The sequence below is a fragment of the Staurois parvus genome, unplaced genomic scaffold (genome assembly GCF_062004578.1).
Source record: "Staurois parvus isolate SC_StPar_1 unplaced genomic scaffold, SC_StPar_1.0 ptg003510l, whole genome shotgun sequence".
Lineage (NCBI taxonomy): Eukaryota > Metazoa > Chordata > Amphibia > Anura > Ranidae > Staurois > Staurois parvus.
Window position 1 is genome coordinate 148,178 of NW_028321306.1, and position 23,450 is coordinate 171,627.

A 23,450-nucleotide genomic window follows, 5' to 3' on the forward strand; every position below is an offset into this window, starting at 1 on the left:
CCTGGAATTCAGCTTTAACAGGTCTCTAACATGTTCAGAGTTTTTTTTTTGTAATATTTATATTATTTCTTTATGGGGAGATATCAGGAACCCAGATCGCACTGAGTTTTTCCGTCATACCACAGCTTCTCCTGTCCGAACACCATCCACGGACCACACCCTTGAAATCCCTCAGAAAACGGACAATACCCAGCTCTTCTTAATACAAGAAGCCAACACTTTTTATTTTAACACAAAACACAGGATATATACAGAGGGCGGGGAAACCAACCAAGAACAGGAAATACATCATCACCCCTCCCCATCCCACCAAGACACAGAACAATGGGATGAAACACATGACAAAGGACATTGACCAACCCCCACACCAATACACAAACAGTACATCCCATAATAGTTGGCTGGACAGGAAGACACAGCACAATGGGGGGTAGCACATGGAAAACAAACAATGGACAGCCATATGGCTGAGAACAAAGGAACACACACTATACACAAGACTCAGACATTCACATACACACCCTGTACCCCTTAACAGGCACAGGGTGCCTTAAACATAATGGGAATTTGGGAAGATGATACAGAGGTCCCCCCACCCCCAAAAGTCACTCCCGTCACAAGCTGCATTAGCCTCTTCATTTATCAGCTGGCCTTTACGCCTTAACGATGCAGTATTTGCCCAGACTTGGAATAAGACCCATATTGTAAAATGCAAACAATTTTCGGAAGCCCATTATGCTCGTGCCCTGGCAGCAGTGTTCAATCAGTAATGTATTAGGGCTAAGCTGCAGGGAATTTTCCTGTTTAATGAATGGCTAACCAGCACAAGGAAGCTCGCCCAGAAATTTTAAGCATCCAAAATAGCCATTAGCCTGCCAGCCTACAACTGGCATTATTACAGTCATTACTTCATTCTTTAGGCAGTATGATAGCCCCCCATGTTTTTCATGCAAATCTGCAATCATGCAAAAAGACCTCTACATGTTGTTCTGAGATAAGCAAAGGCTAATAATATGTTTGGAAACCCAAAGTCTCTGTGAGCACAGTATGCAGGCTCCCAAACATACCAGATGTACAGCACAGTGCTCCTTTCCATGTTTCTATGGTATGAGCTGCTGTTGGGTGCCCATTGAGGGAAGCCTTGCTGTTTGGGAGCCACCTCACCAGAGCTACTGAGCTTGTTTGAAGCTTTCCTTCATCTGACTTTAATGCAAGTTTTGAAAATGTCCAGTGCCTCTGTGAGAATGTTGTTCTGAATGTATAGCAGAGGTCAGCTCTGATCCGATTCAGCTTCAAGATTTTATTTCCCAAGATAATTCTATCACTGAGTCTATTATAGGTCAAATAAAGGGGCCACCAGCTCTGAATACTCAAAGTGGATACTTTTCAAGTGTAGCACTCAGGGGCGGACTGACAACTCATGGGGCCCCCGGGCAATAGGGGATCATGGGGCCCCCGTGTCCTTGCCCAAACTCAAAAACGCCTATGAAAAAGGTACCAGGGGCATCTCATGGGCCCCCTACTGACCCCGGGCCCTCGGGCAGTCCCCGAGTTTCCAAATGGTCAGTCCGCCCCTGGTAGCACTACCCCCTTATAGTCCTGCACAGCCAGGCAACTCACATTTTCCTCAGACTTTGCACAGTAAAAAGTCATTGAGCTTGTTTCTTTTAGTTTTATTAAGGAGTTTTGAACATGGATGGGGTTATGGGATGTCCAAGGAAACTGCAACTACTCTTCAAACAAATATGTGCAAGACAAAAAAATGTTCTTCTTGGAGAGCTCTCCAGCCCTCCTGGTGTACCACCTTAGACCCCAGAAGAAATTTCTTTACCCAGCAAGGGGATTGAGAAACTGCCACTTTAAAATTAACAGTCCTGGGTGAGGAACTAGTCAGGTTTTCAACCAGAATGCCCTCTCCCCTTATCTGGCCCAGGGGGTGTTTAGACTACTCACTCAGTCCACTCCTGCAAGCTTGTGGGTTGGTGGCTGCCTTCAGGCTTCATGCTGGGCTGGCTCCTTCCCAGGTTGTCCCTTCTCAGGGGACAGTTGAGGCTGAGAGATCCTCCCTTCCAGCTCCTGCCTGCAGGTAGGCCCCTCTCCTGAGCCCCCTCCTAGGCTCCACACTTCAGCCTTCACTCCATCTTCCACCCGAAACTACTCCTTAGCTGATCAGGCTCTCTCATATTTAAGGGCTGTACTGTACTGGCCCCATGCCAAGCCTCCTGCTTGGGGATTGGCCAAGATCCTCTAGGTATGCAGATCCCCCCTCACCCCGACCCACTGCCTTCTAGAAACTTCTCAAGGTTATAGAGCAGTGGTAGGTATCAGGGAACCGATATGCAGAGCCCTCAGCCCTGATCTGAAAATGACCCGGCTGACTCCTCTCAGGCTGACCCATACCTGGCTGCTACTCAACCTCTGACTGAAAACCTTTCCAGCTCCCCTTAGCTAACTAGAGGGGTGCTACACAGTTTTAGTTGGAAGTTGTCTCATATCTGAAAGAGGAGCCTCATGAAACTAGAATGGCTTTTCTTGCATCTCCAGCCCAGGGCCCCTGGTAGAGTGGACAGGCGCAAGGACATGGAGCAGCACTAGTATCTCACTGGTTTACTGGATGATGATGCCAATGGATAGTGGCCTCTGGTCAGGTCTTTGATGGCACCTTTTAGGAGGAGGACAGGCAGGAGATCGGTCACTGTAGCGGCAGGCAAAATTCAGATGTGATACTTGGACACGGGATCAGCAGACTGGTGAGCAGTTTAGTTCGTAGTGAGGGAGTAAGAGACATGCTGGGACTCAGACAAAAGTACATATTCGCCAGCACACCATGGATCTCGGTATGGTCCAAAAAGGTTTTTATTCCAAAAAGATCACATCACAAAGAAAAGTGCAACGTCTTGGAGCCACACAGGACCCCTTCATCAGGCACTATATATGCTGGGACTCAGGACTGGTTCAGGGTTCGGCAAGCCAGGTCAGCAACTGGTGGGTGGATTAGGTAGCAGTCAGCAGCAAGTACAAGGTCAAATTCAAGGCTGGAGTTAGTATCCGACAAGCTGATCTAGAGCTGGAGAAGCAGCCAGAAGAGTGCTGGAAACAATCCCAACTGCTTCGCTCCAAGCATCCCACCACTGATCCACCGGCAGAAGGATGCTGGTTTCAGGCGGTCCATGACCCAATCACAATACTGGTCACTGTAGCGGCAGGCAAAACTCAGATGTGATCCTTGGACATGGGATCAGCAGACTGGTGAGAAGGTTAGTTCGTAGTAGCGGAGTAGGAGACATGCTGGGACTCAGACAAACATACACATTTGCCAGCACACCACGGATCTCAATATGATCCAAAAAGGTTTTTATTCCAAAAAGATCACATCACAAAGAAAAGTGCAACGTCTTGGAGTCACGCAGGACCCCTTCGTCAGGCACTATATATGCTGGGACTTAGGACTGGTTCAAGGTCCGGCAAGCCAGGTCAGCAACTGTTGGGTGGATTAGGTCGGAGTCAGCAGCAAGTACAAGGTCAAGTTCCAAGCTGGAGCTGGTATCCGACAAGCTGATCTAGAGCTGGAGAAGCAGCCAGAAGAGTGCTGCAAACAATCCCAACTGCTTAGCTCCAAGCATCCCACCAATGATCCACCGGTCGAAGGATGCTTATTTCAGGCGGTCCATGACCCACTCACAATACTGGTCACTGTAGCGGCAGGCAAAATTCAGATGTGATCCTTGGACATGGGATCAGCAGACTGATGAGCAGGTTCATTCGTAGTAGGGAAGTAGGAGACATGCTGGGACTCAGACAAACATACACATTTGCCAGCACACCACGGATCTCGATATGGTCCAAAAAGGTTTTTATTCCAAAAAGATCACATCACAAAGAAAAGTGCAACGTGGAGCCACACAGGACCCCTTTGTCAGGCACTATATATGCTGGGACTCAGGACTGGTTCAGGGTCCGGCAAGCCAGGTCAGCAACTGGTGGGTGGATTAGGTAGGAGTCAGCAGCAAGTACAAGGTCAAGTTCCAGGCTGGAGTTGGTATCCGACAAGACAAGCCGATCTAGAGCTGGAGAAGCAGCCAGAAGAGTGCTGCAAACAATCCCAACTGCTTAGCTCCAAGCATCCCTCCACCGATCCACCGGCAGAAGGATGCTGGTTCCAGGCAGTCCATGACCCACTCACAATTATAGCATCAAAACCAAGAGTGAAGCAACTCAACTTCTAAAAGTCCAGAGAAATGTATTGTTATCGGTACAGGGCAGGGGCGGACTGACAACTCATGGGGCCCCTGTGTCCTTGCCCAAACTCAAAAAAGCCTATGAAAAAGGTACCAGGGGCATCTCATGGGGCCCCCTACTGACCCCGGGCCCTCGGGCAGTGCCCGAGTTTCCAAATGGTCAGTCCGCCCCTGGTACAGGGGTAATCTACATGCTCTTTTTTGTGGTTGTGGTCCAGGCCAAGGATGGTACAAGCAGAGCCAGGTCCAATATCAGGAAATCAGGCAGGAAATACTGGACACAGATTAATAGGTGCTGCGGAAGATAAGTCAACACTGGCCTTTTGTAGTCATCCATTTGGAATGCTCTGATTGGTGCCAGTAGCTGTACCATGTGGTCACTCTTGCCCATGCATGAATGTGTGGTTAGCAGCGACCTCTGGCGTAAGGCGAGAGCCAGTCAGTGTACTTACAGAGGCGTCATCTTCCATACTGGTGAGACCTTCCTAACAAAGGGTCAATGGCTAAATCAATGATAGTATTTACATAAATCCAACAATAGTAAATAGTAAATCATATTTATTTCTGAATTTTAGGTTTTGACTAGAGAAGGTTTTCGGAAGGTAATAAGTAAGCGTTTACAATAATTAATAACTAGAAGTAAAGTGCAATATTTCACAGGGGAGCATATGAGGTTAAATCTCTGATCCTTTAGAGGATTGAGCCTCGGTGATTTTGCTGACAGGAGGGGCGTTTATGTCTCTTCAGCAACTTCCACTTTGCAGGTCACTCTCCTAATCAGGTTCAAAATGTTAATTACTGTGCCTGGCTGAATAATTGAGGAGTACATTGCATAAATGCTGCTTTTACTGTCATTTATCCACTTGGCCTTGGAATCTGTAAGTCTGTAGATGTTACAGAATTTAGCAGTAAGACCGGCTATACATCAACAAACTGGTCATATCCAACCGTGGTGACCATTTGGACTGTGAGAGAGACACATTCTCCCCGCTGGGAGAACACAGTGATTATAATAGCTGCTAGCAATAATTACATGTAAAATCCTACAGGTTTGTACCCACGTCATCCAACAATTGAATTGGGTACAATAAGCCTGCCCATAGAGAGTAATTCCCCCGAGGAGACCGGAAAGACCCAGTACCTCCTGATTTGGACGGATCTACCTTGTCTGGCCAGGGACTGGGAAGGCAGAAAGTCCGCAAACTCAGTGCCCCCTGAGTAGACGCCCTCAGGGGTGCCACTAGTAACACCTGGGTGTGGGACCCCACTGTGTGAAGATGGCACAAGGTCACTGTTTTTACACTCTTTTTGCACAGCGCCCTTAGGACCAGGCCTTTTGGCTAAGTCCAGGGCAATTTTTGCTACAGGCCTCAGGGCCTGGTCTCTGCACAATTTGGCACGATACCACTTTTTTATTTTCTATTTATTTAATTTAATCACTCCCACGTTTTGTCACTTTTTTCTGCTTTTGTGTGTGTTTTTCACAGGATGGAGGGTGTGGGTCCTCGGGCCTTCCCTGAAGTCTAGGGGGAGGATGTGTGGCCTTTTGGTTCCTTCCTACCCTGATCCCTAGGGGGTTTTCTCTTCGGGAGAGCCCCCTGATCAAGTACAGGGTGTCCGGCTTCGGCTGGACACAAGGAACGGTGGTCCACCAGGCCTTTTGGCCAGGAGGACCAAATGGGAACCTTGTCCCTGTCAGGAGCTTCGTGCCCCGGGGGATCAGGGTAGTGGTCCAGCCCCTTTAGGGGTAGGACAAAAGCACACCCCTAAGTGCACATTTTCGTGTGGTGTTCGCACTTGCACTTTTTTTGTGATCACTTACGGGTTTTCGTTCTAGTTTGCACGTTTGCGGACTTAAAAAAAAAAAAAAAGCCTGCCCATAGAGATAGTTCAGATCTCAGCTGGTTCCTTCTGAACCGGCCAGGATTTGAACCATCTATGGCCGGCTTTAGTCTTCCAGATGTATCTTTGGGAGCTTGATGTCACCAGAACTCCTGCCCCGCTCTCGCCATTTGGATTGGTTGGACAGATTGAGGGGGTGGGCGGACGTGATCAAATTGAATTGTTTAATTGGACCAGTGTTTATACCCCCTGTATTCTGAAACAGACCCTTCTTAGTGAAAATCTGAAATGAGGTGAGCACATGGCATCCATTCAGATTCCTGACAATTCTGTAGGGCAAGTCACTCAAAGAGAACCATCCATCTGATTGGATCCTGGTAAGAAACTATCACTCTTTTCCAGTAAAAAAGAAAGGGCAAAGTGCACGAAAGACTAACTCATAGCAGCCAATCAGATTATGTCTCACTGATGTGGCTTCAGCAAACTGAAAACTGATTATGGTGGTTCCTATACTTTGTTGCCTTTTGTACTATACCACGGGTCTCCAAACCTTCCAAACAAAGGGCCAGTTTACTGTCCTTTAAACTTTAGTGGAGCTGCACTGTGGCCAGTGACAGTAGAAAATGTCCTGATGTCAGAGGAGGTAAACAATGACCTATGATTGATATCAGTGCCCCATCATTGGTGTCAGTGGGAGGAATAGTGCCCCATCATTGGTGTCAGTGGGAGGAATAGTGCCCCATCATTGGTGTCAGTGGAAGGAATAGTGCCCCATCATTGGTGTCAGTGGGAGGAATAGTGCCCCATCATTGGTATCAGTGGGAGGAATAATGCCCCATCATTGGTATCAGTGGGAGGAATAGTGCCCCATCATTGGTGTCAGTGGGAGGAATAGTGCCCTATCATTGGTGTCAGTGGGAGGAATAGTGTCCCATCATTGGTATCAGTGGGAGGAATAGTGCCCCATCATTGGTATCAGTGGGAGGAATAGTGCCCCATCATTGGTATCAGTGGGAGGAATAGTGCCCCATCATTGGTATCAGTGGGGGGGAATAGTTCCCCATTATTGGTATCAGTGGGGGGGAACAGTTCCCCATCATTGGTATTAGTGGGGGGAATAGTGCCCCATCATTGGTATCAGTGGGAGGAATAGTGCCCCATCATTGGTATCAGTGGGAGGAATAGTGCCCCATCATTGGTATCAGTGGGGGGAATAGTTCCCCATCATTGGTATCAGTGGGAGGAATAGTGCCCCATCATTGGTGTCAGTGGGAGGGAATAGTTCCCCGTCATTGGTATCAGTGGGGGGGAATAGTTCCCCATCATTGGTATTAGTGGGGGGGAGTAGTTCCCCATCATTGGTATCAGTGGGAGGGAATAGTTCCCCGTCATTGGTATCAGTGGGGGGGAATAGTTCCCCATCATTGGTATCAGTGGGAGGGAGTAGTTCCCCATCATTGGTATCAGTGGGGGGGAATAGTTCCCCATCATTGGTATCAGTGGGGGGGAGTAGTTCCCCATCATTGGTATCAGTGGGGGGGAATAGTTCCCCATCATTGGTATCAGTGGAGGGGAATAGTTCCCCATCATTGGTATTAGTGGGGGGGAATAGTTCCCCATCATTGGTATCAGTGGGGGGGAATAGTTCCCCATCATTGGTATCAGTGGGAGGAATAGTGCCCCATCATTGGTATCAGTGGGGGGGAATAGTTCCCCATCATTGGTATCAGTGGGAGGAATAGTGCCCCATCATTGGTATCAGTGGGGGGAATAGTGCCCCATCATTGGTATTAGTGGGAGGAATAGTGCCCCATCATTGGTATCAGTGAGAGGAATAGTGCCCCATCATTGGTATCAATGGGCGGAATAGTGTCTCATCATTGGTGTCAGTGGAAGGAATAGTGCCCCATCATTGGTGTCAGTGGGAGGAATAGTGCCCCATCATTGGTATCAGTGGGAGGAATAGTGCCCCATCATTGGTATTAGTGTGGGGGAATAGTGCCCCATCATTGGTATTAGTGGGGGGGGGAATAGTGCCCCATCAATGGTATCAGTGTGAGGAATAGTGCCCCATCAATGGTATCAGTGGGAGGAATAGTGCCCCATCATTGGTATCAGTGTGAGGAATAGTGCCCCATCATTGGTATCAGTGGGAGGAATAGTGCCCCATCATTGGTATCAGTGGGAAGAATAGTGCCCCATCATTGGTATCAGTGGGAAGAATAGTGCCCCATCCTTGGTGTCAGTGGTAGGAATAGTGCCTCATCATTGGTATCAGTGAGAGGAATAGTGCCTCATCATTGGTATCAGTGAGAGGAATAGTGCCTCATCATTGGTATCAGTGGGAGGAATAGTGCCCCATCATTGGTATCAGTGGGAGGAATAGTGCCCCATTTTCGGTTTCAGTGTCAGGAACTGGGAGGAATATTGCCCCAAGGGCCGGACAAAAGCAAGCAAAGGTCCGCATCCGCCCCCCAGGCCGCATTTTAGAGAACACTGTACTATACTAGGTAAAGCCCTTAAAATGTAAGTTCACTTTTTTAGAAAAAAATTAAAAGTTGAACTAATACCATACACCCTCCCCACCCCCAACCCCAGTGTACTTACCTTTTGAGCTGTTACTGCCCACACATGCAGTGCGGTGGTCCAGAGATTTGAAATCTCTACTCTCTTCCCTCTTCTTTCTGCCGGGCTTGCGAGATGGATCAGAGTGATAGTGTGTGCTGAGGCTGACCAATCAGAATTGCTCTGATCTGTCCCAGAAGCCCTGCAGAAAAAAATCAAGAAGAGGGGAATGTCAAATCTTGGATCTCTAACCATCTGCATGGACACTGACAGCTTATCACCCACCGAGGTAAGTACAGCGAGGACTGGGGGATGGGGAGGGTGCACAATGTTAGTTCACCTTTTCATCTTTTCTGACTAACCCTTTTAAAGCCTTGTGTAGACATGTGGTGGTGTTTCTTGCCCCTCTGAAAAGCAATCCACTGCAGTTGACCAAGGGCATGTATAGGTGCAGCTACGGGACTGAAATCTTCAGTCACTTATAATTGGTGGCGTGGCGTGGCGTGGCGTGGCGTGGCGCGGCGTGGCGTAGCGTGCCGTGCGGGATAGGCCAGAAACCAGAAAGCAACTGAGGAAATGTAAAAAAAAAAAAGTATAAAACAAAAAAATATAACCACTTACCCTCCAGAAAATTTACCCCCCCCCTTTCCTGACCAGGATTTTGTGCTATACGGTGCTGGATACTTTAACTGACAATTGCACAGTCGTGCAACACTGTACACAAAAAACAAAAGGTTTTTTTTCACGCAAATTGAGCTTTCTTTTTGTGGTATTTGATCATCACTGGTTTTTTTTGCGCTATAAATGAAAAAAGACTGAAAATTTATAGAAAAAAAACTATACTTTTCCCTATAAAACATATCCAATAAAAAAATCTAATTTAGGCCAAAATGTATTCTGCTAAAAAAAAAAATCTCAATAAGTGTGGTTTGCGTGAAAGTTATAATATCTAGAAATGGCGGTATATATAGTGGAATTTTATTTATTATTTATTTATTTTATACTAGTAATGGCGGCGATCAGTGACTTATAACGGGACTGCGATAGTACGGCGGGCATTCTGGCACTGTGTGGGAACGGACTAACTGCCACTGACAACTCCTCATGCACACGGGACGTTCTTGCAGCGGCTGTTTTTGGCTTTTGACTTTTTTTTCTACAGCCAATAAACCCCCCAACATGTTATCCTATGTGTCCATACCAGGGGTGGACTGACCATTTGGAAACTCGGGCACTGCCCAAGGGCCCGGGGTCAGTAGGGGGCCCCATGAGATGCCCCTGGTACCTTTTTCAGAGGCTTTTTTGAGTTTGGGCAAGGACACAGGGGCCCCATGATCCCCTATTGCCCGGGGGCCCCATGAGTTGTCAGTCCGCCCCTGGTCCATACACACATAGACTGGCATCAACGTTTTTTGATGTTTTTTTGCTGGATAAAAATCCCAGGACTATTGGGTTTCTATAGAAGTTTTTTTAGCTGTAAAAACGCAGCAAAACGCAGTAAATCGTGGTAAATCGCGTTTTTGGACTTTTTTTGACCAAGAAAAAAAATATTTTGGTAAAAAAAAAAAAAAAACACTAAAAAGCACAAATGCAAAAACGTAAATGCAAATAAAACGCGAATGAAAAAAGACCGAAAATTTATTGAAAAAAACAAAAAAACTGTACTTTTTGCTATAAAACATATCCAATAAAAAAAAAAAAATTCTTTATAGAGTTAGGCTAAAAAAAAAAAATCCCAATAAATGTATATTAATTGGTTTGCGTGAAAGTTATAGTGTCTACAAATGGCGGAATATATACTGGAATTTTTATTTATTTACTTATTTATTTATTTAATTCTTATACTAGTAATGGCAGCGATCAGTGACTTATAACGGGACTGCGATAGCATGGCGGGCATGGAGGGAACTGACTAACTGCCACTGATATCCCCAGTGACACCATTACAGTGATCAGTGGTAATTAAAAGCACTGACACTACTATACTAATGGCACTGGGCAGAAAGGGGTTAACATCTGGGGCGATCAAAGGGTTAACTGTGTGTTAGGGAGTGATTAAACTGTGTACTGTGTTGTTTACACTCCTAGATACACCCAGGGGCGGACTGACCATTTGGAAACTTGGGCACTGCCCGAGGGCCCGGGGTCAGTAGGGGGCCCCATGAGATGCCCCTGCTACCTTTTTTCATAGGCTTTTTTGATTTTGGGCAAGGACACAGGGGCCCCATGATCCCTTATTGCCCGGGGGCCCCATGAATTGTCAGTCCGCCCCTGGGCATGGCATACATGGGGTCAGGGCTGGGACTAGGGGTGGGCAGGAGGGACAGCCGCCCAGGGCACACACACACCTTCACCACACACAATACCCAGATCAGTGGCGAGGAACCAGCAGAGAGCAGATTTATGTCTACTCTGACACAGTGGCGTCCCGAGGCAGGTGCAGGGGGGGGGGGTGCGGCCCGCATCGGGTGACACCGACCACACGGGGTGACACCGGACCCGCTCCGCGAAAAGGTAAGTTGTAAACAGGGGCGGACTGATCAGAACTAGTGTGTTTCTAGAGGAGTTTTACAGCTGTAAAAAAAGCTATAACACTGAAAATCGCTGTAAAACGCCGCAAACCGGTGTTTTTTTTTACTTTTTTTTACCAATAAAAAAATTTGGGGGGGTAAAAAAGAAACTCAAACACGAAAACTCAATGTTTTTTTATACAAAAAAATATTATTTTTTTTTGGTAAAAAAAACTGCTAAAAAATGCAAACGCGGTAAAATGTCACTAAACGCTAATGCAAAAATGCTAAAAAAAACTGAAAAACTTGTTACCGTCGTAATCAAACCGTCCCGTGTGCGTGGAGCCTAAGGCCGGCCATACATGGGTCGAAATTCGAATGATTTTTCATCCAAATATCAGACCTAAGAATAATCGTCCGATTTTCGCTGTTAGTGGGTCAATGGCACCAGGCGATTTTCGTGGTTACTCCCCTTTTTGGTGATCGGGCATGTAGAAAAATTTGTGAAAAACGACCGATTTTTGACTCGATGGTCAAATCGTACGATCCGAACAAAATATGTGCATGAGCCCCGGGGTGGACTGACAACTCGTGGGACCCCCGGGCAATAGGGGATCATGGGGCCCCCTGGCAATAGGGGATCATAGGGCCCCCAGGCAATAGGGGATCATGGGGCCCCTGTGTCCTTGCCCAAACTCAAAAAAGCCTATGAAAAAGATACCAGGGGCATCTCATGGGGGGGGGGGGGGAGGGGTGTCCCTTTCATTCAATCAGCTTTCACTAAACTCTGCAGAATGTAATTTCAGCTCTCTGCCCCTTGCTTTCCAAAAGCTCAGATAAGATGTATATATTCTGGACTTTGAATGACTGTAGAGAAGGCTACAGGTTACATAGTTACATAGTTAGTCTGGCTGAAAAAAGACAAACGCCCATCCAGTTCAACCATCAAAAAAAAAAAAAAAAAGTTATAATCCTACACCCGCAGTTGATCCAGAGGAAGGTAAACAGGTACAACTTATGTAGGAGGATTTGTTTCATCTCTGAATCACCTGAGGCCAGTCACTGCATTGGGGATTCAGGACAGCTTTCCTCGACCAAATGTTGTGGGTTGCCGGTACTTCTAGGCTTTAGCCCCTGTTCGTCTCATGGGGCCCCCGGGCAATAGGGGATCATGGGGCCCCTGGGCAATAGAGGATCATGGGGCCCCGGGCAATAGGGGATCATGGGGCCCCTGGGCAATAGGGGATCATGGGGCCCCTGGGCAATAGGGGATCATGGGGCCCCCGGGCAATAGGGGATCATGGGGCCCCTGTGTCCTTGCCCAAACTCAAAAAAGCCTATGAAAAAGGTACCAGGGGCATCTTATGGGGCCCCCTACTGACCCCGGACCCTCGGGCAGTGCCCAAGTTTCCAAATGGTCAGTCCGCCCCTGCATGAGCCGTGACCTGGAAGGAATAGATGTTTCGCCTGTTATATGGGGTGAACTTGATGACTTGGTCGGCCTATTTTCGAAATCATTGATGGCGCCATCGGATTACCGAGCGAACGACGGTTTCGATGTTCGAATGAAAAATCGTTTGGACTTCGAACCACGTATGGCCTGCAGGAGACAGTGATAAAAATCATCCATTTTGATGGAGAGAGTGAAGTTCCGCTTTAAAAAAACGAATGAAGAAAGATGTTGGAAAAGACGAACGTTCCAATACTTGACTGAAGAAGTTCAGGCGGGAGGTTGACTAATAGAAGCAGATTCTGTCTTCCTTGCTGATTGCTTGCAGCGTCTGATTAATAGCCCTGAACTTTATACAGGGGCCTGAGACGCAGCCGAGATCTCCATCTGCATTGTTCTCATTTAATGATCTCAGCAACAGTTTGTGGCATTTTCTCTAGAACACATCGGGGGATACAGAAATGGCAGTTAACGCCACAAAAAAAAAAATCCTGCATAGAGGCGGTTGTGGCGAAATTCTGCTTTGATTTATGATTCTTGTGCGGAGTGTCTCTTCTGTATAATGCATAGAACTCAACCACAGGCAGACTATGCATTAACCACTCGCCCCCCCCCCAGAGAAAAACAGCCTAAAAGCATGATGCTGCCACCACCATGCTTCACGGTGGGTATGGTGTTCTTTCGGTGATGTGCAGTGTTGGAATTGTGGCCAGAAAGTTCCACCTTGGTTCCATCCGACCAGAACACATTTTTCCACAGGCTTTTGGGAGACTTCAGATGTGTTTTTGCAAAATTTAGCCGGGCTTGGACTTGGACCGTCTTGCCACTCAACCCCAAAGCCCAGACATATGAAGAATACGGGAGATTGGTGTCACATGGACCACACAGCCAATACTTGCCAGATATTACTGCTGCTCCTTTCATGTTGCTGTAGGCCTCTTGGCAGCCTCCCAGACCAGTTTTCTTCTTTTCATCTGTTTTGGAAGGGATGTCCAGTCCTTGGTGATGTCACTGTTGGTGATGTCACTGTCTGTGATGTCACTGTTGTGCCATATTTTCTCCACTTGATGATTTCCGTCTTCACTGTGTTCCATGGTATATCTAATGCCTTAGAAATTCTTTTGTACCATTCTCCTGACTGACACCTTTTAACAATGAGATCCGTCTGATGCTTTGGAAGCTCTCTGCGGACCTTTTGCTGTAGGATGCGACTAAGAAAATGTCAGGAAAGACCTACTAGAACAGCTGAACTTTATTTGCGGTTAATCAGAGGCACTTTAAATGATAAATAAATACTATTTATTTATTTCAGGTACTTATATAGCACTGTAAATTTACACACATATATATATATTGTACATTCACATCAGTCCCTAACCCTCAAGGGGCGTACAATCTAAGGGCCCTAACTCACATTCATACATACACATACTAGGGCCAATTTAGACAGGAGCCAATTAACTTACCAGCATTTCTTTGGAATGTGGGAGGAAACCAGAGTACCTGGAGTAAACCCGCACAGGCACAGGGAGAACATACAAACTCCAGGCAGGTGGTGCCGTGGTTGGGATTTGAACCAATGACCCTAGTGCTGCCAGACAGAAGTGCTAACCATTTAGCCACTGTGCTGCCCAGGGGCAGACTGACCATTTGGAAACTCGGACACTGCCCGAGGGCCCAGGGTCAGTAGGGAGCCCCATGAGATGCCCCTGGTACCTTTTTCATAGGCTTTTTTGAGTTTGAGCAAGGACACAGGGGCCCCATGATCCCCTATTGCCCGGGGGCCCCATGAGTTGTCAGTCCGCCCCTGGTGCTGCCCATGTACTGACTCCTATTTAACATTATTTTTAATGCGCTTTCTTAATTCTGAACATATAACATATAACAGCTACATCCCCAGTTATAAGAGGGTGTGCACACTTATGCAACCGCATTATTTTAGTTTTTTTATGTTTACTTCCTCTCCCCCTAAAAGATTTCAGTTTGTTTTTCAACTGAGTTGTACAGTTTACCCACATGGAAGAAAAATATGTTTGAAATACTACAATTTTGGCCATATTCAGTATACAGGTATGCTCAGAAGTTTGCCTCCCCTGGAAGAAATTGTGACATTTTGGCATTGATATTGAAAATATGACAGATCATGCCAAAAAATGCTCTTTTATTGAAGGATGAGGATCATATGAAGCCATTTATTATCAAATAGTTGTTTGGCTCCTTTTTAAATCATAATGATAACCCAAATGGGCATGATCAGAAGTCTCCGCTCCCGGATCAGAAGTCTCCACCCCCGAATCAGAAGTCTCCGCCCCCCCTGGAATGTTGGGCCTTGGTGCAGACACACAAGGTGACACACACGGGTTACAATGCCAATTAGAGGTTCATGTCCCACATCTGTGGCTTTTTAAATTGCAATTAGTGTCAGTGTATAAATAGTCAATGAGTTTGTTTGCTCTTACGTGGAAGCACTGACTAGACTAGATACTGAGCCATGGGGATCAGAAAAGAACTGTCAAAAGTCCTGCGTAACAAGGTAATGGAACTGTTTTTGGCTCTTGACCTTTTTTTAAAAAATATATTGTTTTTAAATATATTCTTCAGATTTTTTTTAACAAATAAAAAAGTAATTTTTTAGGCCAGATATAGTGAATGCGGGGTTCAAGGAGGCCAGATATAGTGAATGCAGGGTCTGGGGAGAACGGATATAGTGAATGCAGGGTCCGGGAGACCAGATATAGTGAATGCAGGGTCCAGGGAGAGCTAATAAAGTGAATGCAGGGTCCAGGGAGAGTGGATATAATGAATGCGGGGTCCAGGGAGAGTGGATACAATGAATGCAGGGTCCGGGGAGAGCAGATATAGTGAATGCAGGGTCCGGGGAGAGCGGATATAGTGAATGCAGGGTCCGGGGAGAGCGGATATAGTGAATGCGGGGTCCAGGGAGACCGGGTATAGTGAATGCGGGGTCCACGGAGAGCTGATATAGTGAATGCAGGGTCCGGGAGACCAGATATAGTGAATGCAGGGTCCGGGGAGAGCTAATATAGTGAATGCGGGGTCCGGGGAGAGCGGATATAGTGAATGCAGGGTCCGGGGAGAGCGGATATAGTGAATGCAGGGTCCGGGGAGAGCGGATATAGTGAATGCAGGGTCCGGGGAGAGCGGATATAGTGAATGCAGGGTCCGGGGAGAGTGGATATAGTGAATGCGGGGTCCGGGGAGAGCAGATATAGTGAATGCGGGGTCCAGGGAGAGCTAATATAGTGAATGCAGGGTCCAGGGAGAGCGGATATAGTGAATGCGGGGTCCGGGGAGAGCAGATATAGTGAATGCGGGGTCCAGGGAGAGCTAATATAGTGAATGCAGGGTCCAGGGAGAGCGGATATAGTGAATGCGGGGTCCGGGGAGAGCGGATATAGTGAATGCCGGGTCCGGGGAGAGCGGATATAGTGAATGCGGGGTCCAGGGAGAGCAGATATAGTGAATGCACGGTCCGGGGAGACCAGATATAGTGAATGCAGGGTCCGGGGAGAGCGGATATAGTGAATGCGGGGTCCAGGGAGAGCGGATATAATGAATGCGGGGTCCGGGGAGACCGGATATAGTGAATGCAGGGTCTGCAGAGACCAGATATAGTGAATGCGGGGTCCGGGGTTTAGTAACACTTTAAGGCAACACTCACACAATGTGGGTGTGACAGACTACATGTGTGTTTCGGTGCGTTTCAATGCGTTTCAATGCATCTTGTGTAGGAAAGCCTCAATGGGTTTCTCTGCACATGAGAAACTCAAAACAGAAGTCCCTGACCCTTTTCAGAATCACTCCACACCAAACCACATTGTGCCATTTTGGTGTGTGCAAAAATGCGTGTTCACAGATGCATGTGGGCGCCATTAAGAAGTAGTGATCCTCAATGCGTCTGCTAAAGGACAACGCGTTTCTGTGAGTGTCAGGAAAGTGGGTGAATTTACGTGTTTCCCCAACTCACACAGGTGTGAACGTACAGTCGGCCAATGGCACCCCCACATGATTTGCAGTGCAGCGTGATTTTACAGAAGGGTCCAAGACGTCTTTTGTGTGTTTCTCATGGGGCAGCCCATTGAAGCGAATAGGCAACCCTACACGCAACGTGCGGTAACGCGTGTGCGCTCCATCGCACCTTTCATTCATGCAGAATCCATTGCAAAGCTCTCCTTGCTCGTTGGTATCGTGTGAAAGTGAGACTACCGTCACATTACCGTGTAATATTCTCTTTGCAGGGATCGGACTGCTCGGCTACCTGTCCTTCCGGAACGTTCGGGACTGACTGCTCCTCGGTGTGTACCTGCAAGAATGGCGCAGCCTGCTCACCAGTTGACGGGTCCTGTATGTGCAGGGAAGGTAATAGAACTCGGCCAACGTCTGGCCTTTCATCATACAGGGGGCTGATATGGATTTTGGGGGAACCCCACAGCAAAATTATAAATAAATAAATGGGAGGTCCCCTCAAAATCCCAAGGGATTTTGGGTCTGATATGGATTTTGGGGGAACCCCTCACCAAAATTTAAAAAAAAATGGCATGGGAGTCCCCTCAAAACTTCTAAGAGATTTTGGGTTTGATACGGATTTTGGGGGAACCCCACGGCAAAATTAAACAAAAAGAAATGGCATGGAGGGGCCCCTCAAAATACCAAGGAATTTGGGTCTGGTATGGATTTTGGGGGAACCCCACGTCAAAATTTAAAAAAAGAAATGACATAGGGAGTCCCCTCAAAATCCTAAGAGATTTTGGGTCTGGTATGGATTTTGGGGGAGCCCCACAGCAAAATTAAACATAAATAAATGGCATGGGAGGTCCCCTCAAAATACTAAGGGATTTTGGGTCTGATATGGATTTGGGGGGAACCCCACACCAAAATTTAAAAAAAGAAATGGCATGGGGGTCCCCTCAAAACTCCTAAGAGATTTTGGGTCTGATATGGATTTTGGGGGAACCTCACAGCTTAATTAAAATAAATAAATGGCATGGGAAGTCCCCTCAAAATCCTAAGAGATTTTGGGTCTGATATGAATTTTGGGGGTACCCCACAGCAAAATTTAAAAAAAGAAATGGCATGGAGGTTCCCCTGAAAATCCCAAGGAATTTTGGGTCTGGTATGGATTTTTGGGGAACCCCACGCCAAAATGTAAAAAAAGAAATGGCATGGAGGGTCCCCTCAAAATCCTAAGGGATTTTGGGGGAACCCCACAGTAAAACTAAAAATAAATAAATAAATGGCATGGGAGGGGTCCCCTCAATATTCCTAAGGGATTTTGGTTCTGATATGGATTTTGGGGGAACCCCATGCCAAAATTTAAAATAAGGAATGGCATGGGAGTTCCCCTCAAAATTCCTTAGAGATTTTGGGTCTGATATGGATTTCTGGGGAACCCCACGGCAAAATTTAAAAAAGAAATGGCATGGTGGGTCCCCTTAAAATCCCAAGGAATTTTGGGCCTGGTATGGATTTTGGGGGAAAACCACACCAAAATAAAAAATAAATAAATGGCATGGGAGGTCCCCTCAAAATCCTAAGAGATTTTGGGTCTGGTATGGATTTTTGGGGAACACCACAGCAAAATAAAAAAAATAAATGGCATGAAGGGTCCCCGCAAAATCTCAAGGAATTTTGGATCTGGTATGGATTTTTGGGGAACCCCACGCCAAAATTTTGAAAAAATAAATGGCATGGAGGGTCTCTGCAAAATCCCAAGGAATTTTGGATCTGGTAAGGGTTTTTGAGGAACCCCACGCAAAAATTAAAAAAAATGGCATGGGAGGTCCCCTCAAAATCCTAAGGGATTTTGGGTCTGGTATGGATTTTTGGGGAACCCCATGCCAAAATAAATAATAAATAAATGGCATGGAGGGTCCTCTCAAAATCCCAAGGAATTTTGGCTCTGGTATGAATTTTTGGGGAACCCCACTCCGAAATTAAAAAACAAATAAATGGCATGGTAGGTCCTCTCAAAATCCTAAAGGATTTTGGGTCTGGTATGGATTTTTGGGGGAACCTCACAGCAAAATAAAAAAAAAAAAGAAATGGCATGGAGGATCCCCTCAAAACCCAAGGGATTTTGGGTCTGGTATGGATTTTTAGGGGAACCCCACACCAAAATAGAAAAAAAAATAAATGGCGTGGGAGGTCCCCTCAAAATTCCTAAGAGATTTTGGGTCTGATATGGATTTTTGGGAAACCCCACAGCTAAATTAATAAAAAATTAGATGGTCAAATCTTGGGATTTTTTTTTATAACCTGACCCTGCTTTAAACTTCTCCACAACTTTATCCCTGACCTGTCCAGTGCGTTCCTTGGCCTTCATGATGCTGTTTGCTCACTAATGTTCTCTAACAAACCTCTGAGGGCTTCACAGAACAGCCGTATTTATACTGAGATCACATGACACACAGGGGGGACTCTAGTTACTAATTAGGTGACTTCTGAAGGCAGTTGGTTCCACTAGATTTTAGTTAGAGGTATCAGAGTAAAAGGGGCTAAATACAAATGCACGCCGCACTTTTCAGATATTTATTTGTAAAAAAATTTAGAAAACCGTTTATCATTTTCCTTCTACTTCACAATTACATGCCACTTTGTGCTGGTCTATCACATTAAATCCCAATAAAATACATTTATGTTTTGGGTTGTAACATGACAAAATGTTGAAAATTTCAAGGGGTATGAATACTTTTTCAAGGCACTATATATGTATAACATAGCCACGGTTACACCTGCTGGCCCTGATCACATAGCGGGTGCTCTAAGAGGAGCAAGGTGGGCTGAGCTGCTGAGAATGACTTCAGTGCTGTCTCTGGGAACTTTGATGATGACTTGCTCCACAGTGCGTGCAGTAAGAGAGGTCAGTGGGGCCTTGCTTTAACCCCCCTGGAGGTATTCTCAAGTGTAGCTCAGGTTAAAGTTTCAGCACCACAAGCGGTAACCCTGATCTACACTCAGGAATACACTGCAGCGTTGCTCCGGGATCTCTTCTTCACTCACCCTGCCCTTGGCTCCCGCCAGGGGCGTATTTTGCCGCGAGGCAAACTAGGCATTTGCCTAGGGCGGCACTTTTCAGGGGGGCGGCACGACACTATTCCTCCCACTGACACCAATGATGGGGCACTATTCCTCCCCCTGACACCAATGATGGGGCACGATTCCTCCCACTGACACCAATGATGGGGCACTATTCCTCCCCCTGACACCAATGATGGGGCACGATTCCTCCCACTGTCACCAATGATGGGGCACTATTCCTCCCACTGATACCAATGATGGGGCACTATTCCTCCCACTGATACCAATGATGGGGCACGATTCCTCCCACTGACACCAATGATGGGCTACGATTCCTCCCACTGATACCAATGATGGGGCACTATTCCTCACACACTGACAATAATGATGGGGGACCATCATTGGTGTCAGTGGGAGGAAAAGTGCCCCATCATTGGTGTCAGTGGGAGGAATAGTGCCCCATCATTGGTATCAGTGGGAGGAATAGTGCCCCATCATTGCTGTCAGTGGGAGGAATAGCGCCCCATCATTGGTGTCAGTGGAAGGAATAGCGCCCCATCATTGGTGTCAGTGGAAGGAATAGTGCCCCATCATTGGTATCAGTGGGAGGAATAGTGTCCCATCATTGGTGTCAGTGGGAGGAATAGTGCCCCATCATTGGTGTCAGTGGGAGGAATAGTGCCCCATCGGTGTCAGTGGGTGGAGCTCTAATAGGAATAGGTGGGGCCTAAAGAGGAAGGGGTGGAGTTTGAAGATGAAAGGGTGGGACAAATTTAGATGCGGGGGGGGTGCCCGATTTTAGTCTTGCCTAGGGCAGCACAAAACCAAAATACACCACTGGCTCCTGCAATGTCCCCCCTGCAGCGTCCCCAGCCATCTCCTCCGGCCAATGCCGGCATCCGTCTTCCGGGTTCCGTTTCCTGTGACGTCGGGACGTACGGGGGACAGAACTGGCGGGAAATTTAAAAATGTGAAAAAGTGACATTCACTAAATTCACTAAAATCACATAGTATAACATTCCTGTATCAAACCATTTCACATACATTTTGTCCCGAGTGCTTTGTCCGGCGCCCTGCCTGCATTTTTACTATTCTTTCTGCCTGGAAACTGAGAAACGTCCATGGCGTCCAAAAAGCGTCCCTTTAGGTCAGACGCGGTTTTAGACCGGCTAGAGAACAGCGATAGTAAATCAGAACCACTTGCAGAATTGAGTGATAATGATTCGTGGGGGAAATTCCTCATCAGACACTGAAAACGATTCTGCGACTTTGCTCAGCGATGTGCGAACGTGGCGCTATATTTCACATTTCAGTGTTTTTGGTTTGATTATATTATTGAATTAAATTTATTATTATTATATTATTATTTTTTAGGATTATTTATTAAATTATAATTTATGATTTCGTGTTTCAAGTTTTATCCTCCCCGGGATGTTTACTAGACTCTTATTCAGACAGATTTCAGTGAGTTATTCCTAAAAATTACAGGCCTACAATAAAAAAAATACATATTTCCATGCAAAAAAAATGTACCGCTTTGAGCACAGAAATACTGACATAATCAGACCGCTAGGGAGGCTACCATTCATGATGCGGCAGATTTGGCACACATACACACGGGAAGATTCACCTGGAGGGTTTTTCACTCTATATTCTGCGACCGCTTTGAGCACAGAAATACTGACATAATCAGACCGCTAGGGAGGTTAAGCTGCGTAAGGAGTTCTTTACTGTCAGGGCAGCAAGGATGTGGAACTCCCTTCCACAGTTGGTGTTCTCTGCTGGGAATGTAACGCTTTGAGCACAGAAATACGGCCGTAATCAGACCGCTAGGGAGGTTTGTAGAATTTGTCATTAAATGTCCTGGCCACGGATTCACACAGCGTTGAGCTTCTTTAATAGGACAGGGAGAGGAGCAGTGATGCTTTGCTAAATTCAAGAACCCATTGCCGGAGCATGTCACCTTTCATTCGTTTAGAACATTCAGGTAACTAAAGAATGCAGAGATGTCTGCTTTGAGTTACTACGTTCTATAAAGTAAGCATGGTGTATGTTATGGAAGAACATTGATGATATATGAATCCTTCTTTTCCAACTCTTTTACAGGCTGGCAAGGGACAGATTGCTCCATTCCTTGTTCAAGCGGCACTTGGGGATTGAGCTGTAATCAGACCTGTCACTGTTTGAATGATGCTTCTTGCAGCGCTGTAAATGGTAGCTGTATGTGCTCTGCAGGCTGGATGGGAGACATCTGTGAACAAGCATGCCCGGTATTAAATTTCACTTTATATTTACCCGTACTAATGACTTCCTCCATTTATCCGAGTCCCTGTGTGTGCCTGCTGACACCGGTCCTTCTTCTTCTAGGAGGGGATGTATGGCCTGAACTGCGCCGAGCACTGTGACTGCAGCCATGCAGAGGGATGTGACCCCGTCACCGGTCACTGCCACTGCCTGGCTGGATGGACAGGTAGGTGAAAGATGAAAGGTGGGTTATTATGGGTTACTGCACTGTTGTATTGCACTTTACTTTATTACATTATTGACCTCTGGAAGATTTACCACCCCCCCACCCCCCCTTCCTGACCAGGCCATTTATTACTATATGGCGCTGCGTTACTTTAACCACTTCCCGTCCGGCCCATTTATTTATTTATTTATTTCAGGTACTTATATAGCGCCATCAATTTACGCAGCACTTTACATATATATTGTACATTCACATCAGTCCCTAACCCTCAAGGGGGGTACAATCTAAGGTCCCTAACCCTCAAGGGGGGGTACAATCTAAGGTCCCTAACCCTCAAGGGGGGTACAATCTAAGGTCCCTAACTCTCAAGGGGAGTACAATCTAAGGTCCCCAACCCTCAAGGGGGGTACAATCTCAGGTCCCTAACCCTCAAGGGGCGTACAATCTAAGGTCCCCAACCCTCAAGGGCTGTACAATCTAAGGTCCCTAACCCTCAAGGGGCGTACAATCTAAGGTCCCTAACCCTGAAGGGGTGAACAATCTAAGGTCCCTAACCCTCAAGGGGTGTACAATCTAAGGTCCCTAACCCTCAAGGGACGTACAATCTAAGGTCCCTAACCCTCAAGGGGCATACAATCTAAGGTCCCTAACCCTCAAGGGCTGTACAATCTAAGGTCCCTAACCCTCAAGGGCTGTACAATCTAAGGTCCCTAACCCTCAAGGGGCGTACAATCTAAGGTCCCTAACCCTCAAGGGGCGTACAATCTAAGGTCCCTAACCCTCAAGGGGCGTACAATCTAAGGTCCCTAACCCTCAAGGGGCGTACAATCTAAGGTCCCTAACCCTCAAGGGGTGTACAATCTAAGGTCCCTAACCCTCAAGGGGCGTACAATCTAAGGTCCCTAACCCTCAAGGGGTGTACAATCTAAGGTCCTTAACCCTCAAGGGGTGTACAATCTAAGGTCCCTAACCCTCAAGGGACGTACAATCTAAGGTCCCTAACCCTCAAGGGGCGTACAATCTAAGGTCCCTAACCCTCAAGGGGTGTACAATCTAAGGTCCCTAACCCTCAAGGGACGTACAATCTAAGGTCCCTAACCCTCAAGGGGTGCAATCTAAGGTCCCTAACCCTCAAGGGACGTACAATCTAAGGTCCCTAACTCTCAAGGGGCGTACAATCTAAGGTCCCTAACCCTCAAGGGGTGTACAATCTAAGGTCCCTAACCTTCAAGGGGCGTACAATCTAAGGTCCCTAACTCACATTCATACATACATATACTAGGGACAATTTAGACAGGAACCAATTCACCTACCAGCATGTGTTTGGAGTGTGGGAG

General features: G+C 46.7%; 1 protein-coding gene across 1 annotated transcript in view; it reads left to right on the forward strand.

Moving 5' to 3' along the window:
- The window catches only part of LOC149427762 (uncharacterized), a gene marked incomplete at its 5' end in the record, with an annotated part of 460,704 nt that overhangs the window by 105,740 nt on the left and 331,514 nt on the right, over positions 1-23,450 (forward strand). Inside the window, 3 exons of the mRNA XM_089667692.1 lie at positions 16,865-16,985; positions 21,750-21,913; positions 22,011-22,113. Of these exons, the coding sequence (XP_089523818.1) occupies positions 16,865-16,985; positions 21,750-21,913; positions 22,011-22,113 (388 nt within the window). The remainder of the gene's footprint in view (positions 1-16,864; positions 16,986-21,749; positions 21,914-22,010; positions 22,114-23,450) is intronic.